The sequence below is a fragment of the Eurypyga helias genome, unplaced genomic scaffold (genome assembly GCF_000690775.1).
Source record: "Eurypyga helias isolate BGI_N326 unplaced genomic scaffold, ASM69077v1 scaffold867, whole genome shotgun sequence".
NCBI classification, from domain to species: Eukaryota; Metazoa; Chordata; class Aves; order Eurypygiformes; family Eurypygidae; genus Eurypyga; species Eurypyga helias.
The window spans coordinates 25252-37925 of NW_010260850.1; the positions used below are offsets into that span (position 1 = coordinate 25252).

At 36.4% G+C, this 12674-nt stretch overlaps 1 protein-coding gene across 1 annotated transcript in view; it reads right to left on the reverse strand.

Annotated features, from left to right (window-relative positions):
* Positions 1–12674, reverse strand: part of LOC104512238 (protein very KIND-like) — a gene marked incomplete at both ends in the record, with an annotated part of 54655 nt that overhangs the window by 24825 nt on the left and 17156 nt on the right. Inside the window, 3 exons of the mRNA XM_010155154.1 lie at positions 7323–8344; positions 8700–8817; positions 10927–11073. Coding sequence (XP_010153456.1) covers positions 7323–8344; positions 8700–8817; positions 10927–11073 — 1287 coding nt within the window. The remainder of the gene's footprint in view (positions 1–7322; positions 8345–8699; positions 8818–10926; positions 11074–12674) is intronic.

Genomic DNA, 12674 nt, shown 5'->3' on the forward strand with positions numbered 1-12674 from the left:
CTCAATTTGCAGTAACAGCATTTGTTTTTCTGGGTATCAGTTTAACTTTTGATAGCTGGCATAATACCTTAATGTGACAAAGATACAGCTCCATGGAAGCCTACTGTTCTTCACAGAACCCATGTTTTACATTTTGTGGGTATTATTTTTGGTGGGGGTGAGAGGGTGTGAATGTAAGAACTTGACAGCAACAGTACTGCACAGACACCTTGCTGATCAAACTGTGCTAATAAAATAGCTTATCACCACTCGTGGGGACTTGACACCAGCTGGACTTAGTGATCTCCATTCATCTACTAAAGGAACAGTAAAAAATTCCCTGCAAGCAGAAACCTCTGGGTTAGACCAGACCCACCCAACTATAAAATACAGCACAGCACATCTGTTGCATAAGAGCCCTAAGATAGGAAACTATCACTAACCTTTAGGCCATGCTGGTGAAAAGAACTACCAGAAGCAACTCAGGATTAACTATGGGAAAAAAAAACCCGAAGCAAAACTGGAGTACAGGAGACAGAAACAAAAATTAAAATCTCTGAACTATTCAGTTAGTTTTACAGAAACCTTTATATCTCAATCAATGTTTGTAAACTCTAAATAGACTAGGGGTCTGTCTCACACACAGTGGTAGTACATCATTACATCTGACAAATCAGTCTCTGCACTGTCATTTATTGCAGTTAATTTTTCATGATTCTGGCTGCGAAACACCCCTCAGTGAGGCACTATTTGGATTTTATCATAAAATATGTAATGAACAGACTACTGCATTAGATTTCATCAACAAACAGAAGTAGCTTCCCTGCAATCTATGGGGAGGAGAAAAAAAAGCCATTCTTTAGCTGAAACTTTGTTGACAATTTAATTTTTACCAGAACACCTTCTTAAGGAATGTAATATTTTGGGCTCATACTGTTTAAAAATTCCTTGAAAGTGAACCAGATCAACATTAAGTTTTAAAAATGTGTGCCAGCAAACACACTTTTGGTTTACTTAAAATGCTTTCTATCCTGCCGACCTCCATCACACATGAAAATTAATTTGGTGCTTTTATTCTTCTATCCTCCCTTGTGGCACATTGTACAGCATAGACAGATTTGAAGCTAGATAATAAGATTAAGCTTCATTCTCAAATTTTGCTATCATTAGCATCCTGGAGTGCAAAATTTTTACATCAATGGGTTTCTTCATTATATCTAGAAAAGTAAGCTCTTGAACTGTCTGATAAAAAACCATCAACAACACAGCAGGAAGGAAGAGGTCAGATAATCAAAAAATGGATTAGTCTTGAGAACATTCAAAATGTAGCTTCATACTGATGACTGATTACTTCATACTGTTGACTGATTACTATCCTTGATCAGTGCTGTGTTCTCCCCTCCATAGCATCCTGGTTCTCACATGCCTCATGTCTTTGCTCACAGACACTTCACAATGAAAGAAACAGCCAAATCTTCAAATTCACCCTGCATAGCTGACACAAATGGAAAGAAATCAAAAGAGAAATTCCACAGACTAATGAGAATATTAAGAAGGTTTTGGAATTTGGGAATATTTTTGTAATAAGTACACCTAACTGCCACATGTAAGATAATCTCTCCTCTTGAAGTTTATGTTCCTAGAGGATCTAAAAGCTGCAGTGGAGAAAGATGGACTTCCTCTATCGCATATACAAATCACCTCTCACTGCAGGAGAAGGTGATGAATAGCTAGCCAGGGGAAGAAGAATCTCTCACTAGACTGGAGAAGAGTTAGCTGTACAGCCGAAAGCTGAAAGGTATTTCTCATCACTTCTGGGATATCCAAGCTCTCTAGAGGAAGAAAGAAATGACAGAAAGATTTAAGCACAGCAGGAAAATAGGAATAAACCCTAAGAGCAGCAGCAAAAGTTTATGATAAGAAAGAAGAAAAGTGTCAATGGTAGATAACAAAATAGAGGATGAAAAGGCACCAGAAACTGAAATTCTGTTTCAGAAGAAAAAAGAATGCAGAAAAAGCAAATCTTAGCAGAAGTGAGAATCACTGCCATCCACAGGATGGGCCAAATAACCTGAATCAGGGGAAAAAAAAAAAAAAAAAGGATTCAATCTGGTTACAGACTTCGTTTAAATGCATACCCTCATTGTTTCTCTCTGAAAGCATCCTAAAGAAAGATTAAAATGCAAATATTAATATTGCTAGCCAGCATTCATATGCTAATTGTTCTTCTGTGATACTAACACCTGACTGCACTGCTAGTGTCTCTTACTATAATTCAAGACTCTCCTCACCTTCACCATACCAAAAGGTTATTTTTATTCATGAAAAAAATACCCGAGAAGTCGGGTTAAATGAAGAAGTCTGGTTAAAATAGTTTCCAAAGGAAAAACGATACACTTCTCAACCTAACCTTATAAGGCATTTTTTTTTTTTTTTTTAAGCCTCAAGATGAGTATTTAACCCAACGCAAGTTCAAATTCCACCAAACATGTTTATGTTCAGGTAAGCATTTAAGTGTAAAACTCCCTTATTCAGGTATCTGTCTCAGGTTTGGGTTTTTTCTTTTCTTTTTTTTTTTTTTTTTAACATGCAAGTGTCTGATTCATGGCTATTACTACTTCTACTTCTTACAGCTTCAAAAAATCCCAAGAATCACCAAGAAAAAAAAAATTTGAAGTGCTGACAAATATATGATTACAATTTTTAGTCAGACTGCCTCTAGCGTGTGTTGCCTCTTAACTGTCTATTCAGACATTTTAGCAAAGCAAGATAACTGTTCATCATCCATAGGCCTCAAGTCCACTTCATTTAAAGCATTAACACTATTTTAATAGTGATAGAAAAATTAATATATTATCAACCAGTGAAATTGCAAAGAGCAAACAAAATTATAATCCAGTGCCTCCTCCTGGAATTTTCTCTTCATATTCTAAACCAGACCTTTTAATAACAGAAATTACAAAACCCAGTTGTTAAAATGTTATTTTCTTGTTTAGTACAGGAATTTTGATAGAAACTATGAAAAAGCCGCATGACTTATTATTGCCTATAGCTACATATTGGTGACATTTTGTCTTATGCTGAAAAGATTGCATTTTAAACCTCACTTGTCAAAAAAGTGATGGTGTGGGTTTTTTTTCTTTTGTTTGTTTGGGGTTTGTTTTGTTCATTTGTTTTTGTTTTTCATTTTTTTCCCAGTGCTGCAAAGATTATGTAACAGATCTTTTATTTCTTTTTTGGTACCAGAATTGTAAACTCAAAATTTCCAAAGCATTCAGACTATGCCAATGTACTGTATCTTATGAACATAATGCTGGCGTATTTTAAATGGTCAAAGGAAGCAAGATTCTGACTATTCCTTTCTTAAGTACTACTCTGAGAATAGACAACTTTTCTTTCCTTCAAGCGTTATTTCCCCAGTGTTCAAGTGTCATTCGCTGGCTACATGGATTTTCACTTCTCTCATGCTTGACTGGGTACGAATGACCAACAAAAACCAAATGTGTATGTGCCAAATTCCCACTACCCCTTCCCTTGTAAAGGCCATAGCTTTTGAATCACAAAGAAACATTTAAAAGCATTAGAGATGAGACACACCTGATTGGAATGAAGTTGGTTAGAGAAATAAGAGATCCCCACTCAAACTTGAAGTGAAAAATATTTATTTATGGCATGCAAAACTATAAAAATTACTAGGAAATCCCTCACAAGATACATCGCAGTAGCCAGACAAAAAGCAAGCAAGTAATTTTAGTAATGCTTACCAGCAGTAAAGCACACAACATTAAGAAGCAGTGTTGGGGTATTAGAAAAATACTGTCCACTGGAGAAGTATTACTGACAGGTAAGAAAAACTGTCTGTTCTCCAGAGTAGACAAGGTTGATCTTCAACCGGATGGGACTCATATTGCACTTTCCCTAAAGAACAAGAAATATTTAAAGAGATGCTAGAGATACTATTCTACAAGCAGTTTGCTGCAATCATGTTTATCTGTTACAGAAAACTAGTGAAAAGCAGTGCTGTCAATCTTCTGAGGTGTTTTCCATTTAGCCCAGAAGATAGAAATTACTTTAGCTGGGGCTTCACACTTTGTGCCTTTATAGAAAATGAACAAACAAAACTCTCAAACTCAGGATTAGCATAAAAAAACCCAATCCTCTAAAATTTTTAGGTATTTGGTAAGATTCTGGCACAGAGAAATGAAAGGGAACTTGAAAGTGTACAGAGACATCAGCTGTAACTTTTTCACACAAGGAGTATCACAGCATGGCTTTATTTTTGCAATTGTCAGGAGGTAAGACAGTGGCAGAAACTACTATGCTTCAGAGGCCTGAGGAATAAAATCTGTTTTCCAAAAGAGGAAGAAGAAGCTGAAGACATTACACCACCTCCCCCCTTCTCTAAGAAGTCTTACAATAGAGTGTGCTATACAGTTTAATGACTACTGAAAATTAATGACCCTCCTTCAGGAAACAAAGATTACCAGGGCAGAAGCGTAGGATTTCAGGGTTCAGCCAGCCACTTCAGAAACCTAGGTGTTGTTGCTCACAGGCGTTGATGTATTTAAATGCTTTTTTCCTCCCTACAGCAGTTAAATAATCAGTGGTGGGTTGTGGTTTTTTTTTATTTAAACAAACTTCGGATTTTAACAAGCTCTAAAGAGCATAATATTTTTATGTGGCAAAACCTGAATATTTGCTGGAATCAATTATTAAACAATAATATAGAGCATGAGTCTATCAAACCTTTTTTCTACTGAAAACACAGCTATAACACTCCAGTTTCATTTCAGAGACAACTACCACACTGGTGTCTTCATTTCAGATCACATTTATTACGACCCTGCTTATTAGCATAACTGGAATAATAGTTACCTTTTCTAACTCACTGATTGTTTTGAGAATTCAGTGGGAGCAGGATAACCTCACTTCTAAAGAACTCACTTATTTTGAAGAATGAAATTCTGTTCAGGCTGAAAGAACACTATTTAAACTGAAGATGAAATATCTGAAGAAAAAGGATTTGGGAAGAATGGCAGGATAACCTGAAAACATATTTTGGTTTACTTTTTTGAGTGCCAATCTCAAGTGTTGTAGGAAAAGCAAACAGGACTTTCGTTACAGCTTTTAAATCATGCAAGAATTTTAGAAAACTACAGTTCTAAAGATTTTCTTGAAAGTATCTTCATGTACCCAAACTTAAAACTGTTGTCCTCACAATCCAGTAGGGATAGAATATAGGTTTTATTTCGACAGGTTTTTTTCCTGCTTAAAGAAGGACCCCTTCTTTACACTCTATTTTACTCTCAATCAATCCACTCAATTTATGTTCTTAAGCGATGGCAGCTTATTCCTCACACCTCTCTAGTTAACACACAGGCTTAAGTAAGTCCACTTCCACCCTAAGGCAAGTGACTCAAGTGTGGTACCTTTATTTCTTGGAATGAGAAACACCCCTACTCCACCCAAAACAACAACCACCACCACCACCCAAAAAAACCACCCCAACAAATCAGCTGCAGTGGTTTTATAATGGTCTGATGGCCTCATCTTAGCCACCCTCTCCATGTCAAATAATGTGCAAATAACTTCCTAGGTTTATACAGTTTAGTATAAAAATAAAACTTCAATTCAGACAAAAAAAATGTTTGGACATAAGATGAAAAACAGTTGTTTCTGCTGCTTGAATACTAGGACATCCAGATTTCTGTATATATTTTCTCACAAGAAGTCAGTCACTGAAATTGCTATAATCCTTGTTAGAAATACAAGCACATCTACCAAATGAAGGAGGTTCAGGTAAATCCAGAGTAGCAAATGACATAGCAAAAGCAGAAGACTTTGGAATGATTATAAATCTGATTATTACTTGGCACTCTCTTCTGAATATGTAAGGTTGCATAGTCCAGCGAAGAAATGAAAAAAAAAAAAAAAGAATGTGTCTACCATAAATGGATCTTTTCCCAGAGTCTGAAGAATGAACCTGCAGGATTTAAAAACTAAATGAAGGACTCAATATGCATACAACGAGTAACTCCCTCAGAGAGGGAAACCATACCATGTGGTACTTATCCATATTTCCTATCCTCCTGTACTCTGACATTTAATAAGTGCATGTTATTGCAGGGAGAAGAGACAGGAAAAGACAAAAAGCAGCTAGAACTGAACCTTTAACATTGCATTATTTTTTTAGCTATGATGAACCAGAGGATATTTACACACTTGACAGTCCTAGGTTACTACTCCAGTGGAGGTGTTTGGACAAGGTGACAAGATGCAGACTGAAAATAGCCCTAGATGCCAATGCACGGGATGGCTGGAAGACTGGCTATTAGGCAGGGAGAACAAGGCTGAATTATCAGTAGACAAGTAAGGAAAAACCCCAACATCTTCACCTAAGCATGATTTCTGGCAATGAAATGTGTGAAGTTTGTGCTGCTCATTTTTCTCAAGTCACAGCAAGGCTGGAAAAGCATCAGCTATCCTGCATCTTTAGCTAGCAGCTCTCCTATCACATGGACTGTTTATATCTCTTTGAGTGTGGCACAAGAGAAAACCATCTAGTCAGAGACCAAACTTGTCTACCCTGAAAATATGCAATTTGAACAGAGAAGAGACAATACTACACTATCAACAAATTCTAGTAGACTAATATCAGCTCTCCCTCCTCTTATCTGGCTATTTATAAAGATGAAATGCTTGAGACAACATATCCGTCATATGTGCACATATTTGAATTCTGTCATGAAATATACATAACAAACACACAGGTGGTAATTTAAGAACACAGAACAGATACAGCACATGTACAATTTTCAAAAACGTAAATGCACATGTATGTTTAAAAAAAAAAAAGTGGAGCCTTTTCACATCCCAAAGCAGACGGGATATTGCCATTAATTTCAGTGAGGTCAGGTTGACAGTCAGGAACTCTGCAATTTCTGTAAGCTCCTGGGAGGCCCACTGCAAGGTATTTAATTTTATGCACAGACAGTAACGTAAAGAGTTAAAAATATACATATGCTTTGGTAATGTTCTCTTACAAATGTAATCAACTATTACGTATGCTGCTCTAACACACTAGTAAGAATGCTCTATTTGTAAAAAAAATGAAAATGAAAGTTGATTTTGCAATAGCATTAATTTCACTGTAGCACTTTACTTTTAAAGAGGAAAAAAGAATTAAGTTTCCAGTATTAACTCAAATTGTGCAGACTAGCAAAATTTGATTTTCCAGGATGCTAGAGGGGGCAAGGGGGAAAGCAATCACACAGTATTTAAGTCATTTCATCTCCACATAAGTGACTACAGCAACCATATAATGAAGACTTTATTTTTACTACCTGCTCATTACTTTTGATTTCTGACCCTCTGCCTCCACAAAGATTATCTTCATTATTGTTTGCACTCATCACACCGTTGCTTAATTCTGGAGACCTAATTAGGTTTGATCCATATCTGTTCCCACTGGGCTTTGTTGTTAACACTGAAGACATCTTGTTAAAATGTGGTAAAGAATTTTCATTTGACCCATGAAAAGTTTCAGCAGTGTCTTCCAATGCCATGTAATTGTCTAGCATTTTTGCTCCAGCAACTGATTGATTTGGGCCTTTTAGCATACCGGCTGTATTTGGCATTTCAGAGGTAGCATCAGAACAGTCTTCTTTGTGATCAGATGAGGCAGAACCTCTCTTTTTACCATTAATAAAAGACATATGTTCTTCTAGATTCATTCCGGACACCTGTGTGCACACACACGGAGCTTCTAAATGAAGATCATTAACCTGGAGATTCTTTGGTTCTGCTTTGGGTGGACTACTAATAGCAAATGAATTCAGATTTTCCTTTGAAAAAGCAACCTCATTATTATTGTCTAGAGGTAGTGGCTCTTGTGTTAGCAAGTGATTTTTCCTAGCTAGTGGTCCACTGTTGGTTACAGAAGTAAAAAAGTTATTTGTATCTGCAGATTCAAGTGGTAGCTTTGGAAAGGTTTTAATTTTTCTCAAAGACCCTTTCTTAAAAATACCATCTCTCTCCAGGTCAATAACACATGATTTTATATCCAAAGCAACACTAGCAAAACTGTCAGTGTACACTGCATGGTTGTCCTCTTCTTTGCTCTTTGTAGCTTGACTTGCAAGTTGTGAATGTTGAGTTTTCTCATTATCCAGATCAATTTGCATTTCCTTTAAACCACTTTCTGTGCCAGTCACCATAGTAACTACAGAAGAGTCCTTATGACAGATAGCTGTCACATTTTCCACTGCAGACGAATCACCTGCTATGTTGTTTTTCTCATTTGAACATAATTTAGATCCCAAACTTCTCTGACACATTCTTCCCTTCCACACGTTATCACAGACATCTAGATGCAAAAAACAGATGCTTATATTAAATGTGTATTTAAACCTTCTAATCCTTCTCAGTAAATATTTATATTGCTTTTTCTGACACTGCTGTAACGTATCTTCTGTATGTTAAACAAATTAATTATTTCTGGACAAACAACTTTTAAATCATAGAGGACATGCTAACTATATAACAACTGCGTTCATTAAGAATTTTATGTCCCCTGCTCCCCACCCCCAATCCACAAATACTAATTATTTTTGTTATCTAGAAAGGAACCTGTAACAGGAAAGTACACAAAGATAATATTTTAAAATCATTAGATATGTCACACAATCTAGACTTCTAGACTGAATACATTTTATGGTTACCTTGAGAAGCACCAAATGATTCAATTGAAAGAACCCTTCTTCCAACAGCAGATAAGCTTCGACAAATATTACTTGATGAAGCAATCTTCAGTTTTTCTTCACATAATGACAAAATGCTCTAGAGAAAGTTAGTGTTAAATACTTATTTAATAATTAATAGATTTGTGAATTTTGACTAAAGTGAATCATGTTAACTCACACAGTATATCTGAATTTATATGATGCCACATTGGAGGTTGCACTGTTCATTACACTGTGTGTTTTATTATATGGACGAATGAATTTCTTATTTTTACCATGTGCTATCATGAAATTATTTAATACAGTTCAAGTTCTAACCTACAGTTAGAACACTAACTGATAAAAATTAATAATATTTAATGTTATCCTTCATGAATAACATACTGAAAACATAAAAAGGTAGAGTGCGGATTATTTTTTAAACAGCCAGTGATTCCCTTGAATTGAATGACTTAAGCAGGATGATGAATGCTTTTATTACCAAAATGACATTAAAACATTAATATTTTAAAAACTACAAAATACAAATTTCTAGAAAGGATTATTCCCAATTAGAAAAAGCAATCATTATCAGATCACAAGAAGAAAGAGTAGTATACATCTCTAACCTGCAGCCTGAGCATCATTTGATGGTATTAGTTCTGGTGTCACACACAATTAACTGCAGACATTCACAGATTTAAAAACCTGTCATCATGAGCAGGGTGTAGAAGAGAGCCACCTCTCCAAATGCATCCCACTGTTTCCTCAGTAACTGTTCCTAGGTAAACACTGATGAGGCCTCATACAGGTTTGAGGAGCTGCTCTTACTTCCCCACTGAGCTGCTTAACTGCTCTTCCACTGTTGTGAGTGGAAGGAAGAAAATGGGCCTGTTGGTTCACATATCACCTTGAGGAACAACAGGAAAAAGTTAGACAGGTATCCAGGTGTGCTGCAGTCTAGTGGAATGACAGGAAAAATTGAGACAGGTATCCAGGTGTGCTGGAGTCTAGTGAAAAACCTGGAAAAGCCTATTGGTCTTCCCCTCCATATAGCTCCCCCCACTCTTTTTCACCCAAGAAAGGGTCTGGTTGAGAAGGAACAGAAAAGAGAACACATAGTCAAAAAGAGACCTTCATGTATTACACCCTAGACCAGCCTTGACCCACTCTATTTTTGGGCTGATGTAAGTATTTAGCAATAGCTTTCAGGAACTGTAGACCAATTGCAAATGATAGTCAGGAAAGGGGTAGTGTAGCACTCCCTATGCTTAAAAGTAAATGAATAAAAATACAGGGGTTGATCAAGTAGGCTCTATGTCAGGAATGATCTCCTGCCTGGGCAGTCCTCAACCAGGGAGCCAGTATTATTCACTTTATGAAAATGTATCTATTCATTCTTCTGTTGCAGCACTCTTTCTGCTAAGTATTGATTACAGGTGCTACACCATTTAGCAATATACACTATCAGCTCAGGAAAGAAAACAAGCAAACAAAAATCCCCAACAAAAACACACCATCTGCAAACCAAAACAAATCCCAAAAATAGGAGATAGCACTATTCTGAAGCAGAAGAGCTGAATCCAAGAAAAGTCACATTTGGGTAACTGTCATTCTCTAGCTACAGTCTGAAAGCCTGTAAAAACAATACACTGAAGCTAAGCTTTCACACATCAATGTCAGATAACACTGTATTAAATGCCAACTTTTACTATCTTAATCATTTGAAAACATCATCTTGAAAAATCCTATCTTAAAATTATTTCAGAAATTAAAGGTAAAATACGAGGCTAAATGAAATAACAAAGAAACCCCAATTAAGATACCTAATCAAATACTACAAAACATTTATATATTTACAGAAAAACTAGTTAGTAGTAATGCTTTGAAAAACAATGCTTTCCACATACCAAGGAACAGAGGTTTTCCTCTATCCCCTTCTTAAATGCAATCCAAACATCATTTGAGGCACCATACAAATTTCACAGCATAATGCCTGTGCTCTTACTTCTAATTGACACTCTCTGTAAACTAAACATTCAATGGGAAGAAACAGTTTCAGATGGTATCACCATTACAGGATGAAGAAAGATTTTGCAAGAAAGCTGAGGTTTTCCTAGAGTCAGGAGAAATTTTTTGAGGTATATTACATACGAAGATCATGTCTCATCATATGCAGAAATATTTGTTACATTTTGAAAAAGAAAATCATGTAGGGGTATTTTACCTCAATATCTGGTCTATTTTCAGGATTCTCTTCTTGCATTTGTTCCAGCAGAGTATGCAGATCTTGCCCAAATTCTGATTCTGTCTCAGGTTCTACTATATATTCTATTGCTGCTTTCAGTGTTGCACCCAAAGAATACATGTGTGCCTGCATAAAGATTAAAAAACAAAGGCATTAATCTTGCTACCAATTTTCTCATCTCCTGCCAAAAACGCTCCAAGATCACAGGGGATACAGCTTATGTTGTTTTCATTTTTAATTTACAAGGTAACAGTTTACTGGAAAGTTGGTTGAATTTAAACAGGAAGAACAAAACGGGCTTCAAGCCTACTTTAGGGGATATGCTTGCTGCAAACAAAAAGGAATAACCCTGTGGGGTCCAGCTGGAACCTTTTTTCTTCCTCACGAATATTCAGTATTAAAATTGTTCACCGGCTACAATCAGATATAAAACTCATCCCCCTGTGTGTGTGCAAGTTAGAAGCATGCTGAGAGATTGAAGTGGCATTACTCTGGTAGGGAAAAAAACCACAATTTGACAAAAAATGTTATATATATATAAGTATTCTGTAAGTGCTGGGAAGCATAAAGAAAGCAATAGCAACAATACAGCATAGTATCACTTGTCTCTGAAGACACTTATGAAAGAAATTTAAGAAATACTCCATGTTTTCCACCTCTGCTTCTCCTAAAACAGACAGCCTTGTGATGAGCTTCAATAAAAATGGAGGTGAGCCAACAACTTTTTTAAATGTAGTGCTGATGCATTATATTTGCCACACAACACAGCTACCTCAATTTTAGAAGTTCTCTTCTTCTCAAGAGAAACCCACAAAAAACAAACCCCCTTTTTCAGATCTGCTTTGGTAGCAATGATAATCTATCCATAGCTGCTTGTATTCTACTTTATGTTCTATTCAGAGAACACAGTTTAGTAATGTTTATAACCAAGATTGTAAGAGCAAGTTTGCATAAACATTTCAATGGCAATTCAGTACAGCCAGGAATTCAAGCGTACTTAACACTGCTGTCTCAGGTTTACAAATACATACATAAACAGAAGAATGGACAGATTTGTATATTAAATCTGGTTGTAATAATGCATCTGCTACATGCTTTATTATTCTTCTCTAGAAAGAGGACTAACTCTAAGGTCAAAAGTAATTTCTTTCCTCCACCCACCCAAGTTTTCTCATTAAGGTGTATTATTGTCTCTAAGCTGTACAAAGGGGAGGTGGCTTGTTCCGCAGGCATGCACACATATTTCCTTTCTAGTGAGGCAGGGCCCCTCCATGAAAGGGAGTGCAACACTACCTCACTAGGAAGCTCTGTGTGTGTATGTACCTTGAACAGTTGCACTTCTCCCCACCCCTCCATGCCTCCCCCAAACAAAGGAAGCATAAACTAGCGCTCACTGTGGTAGCTAAAGCCTTGATTTGGGCCATATCAAGATTAGGACAAATATCAGAAAAACAAACCATGTGTCATCTGATATGAAAAGCAAAGATCAAAATTTTTTTTTGCAAAGCAGTTCAGTCTCAAGTTCTACATTATTATACAACTTCATCATTAAGCAGAAGAGAAAATTTTCTTTTTTTCTTTTGAGAATCTCAAGAGAAACTCAGACAAGAATTATTACAATATTTATTATGCTTTAGCATAAGAAGGGTTACTTCCCCAACCTTCCTCCCTGTCCTTCACCACATTAAGCTACTATTACAGACCTAGTGACTGTAGCCCTACTGACC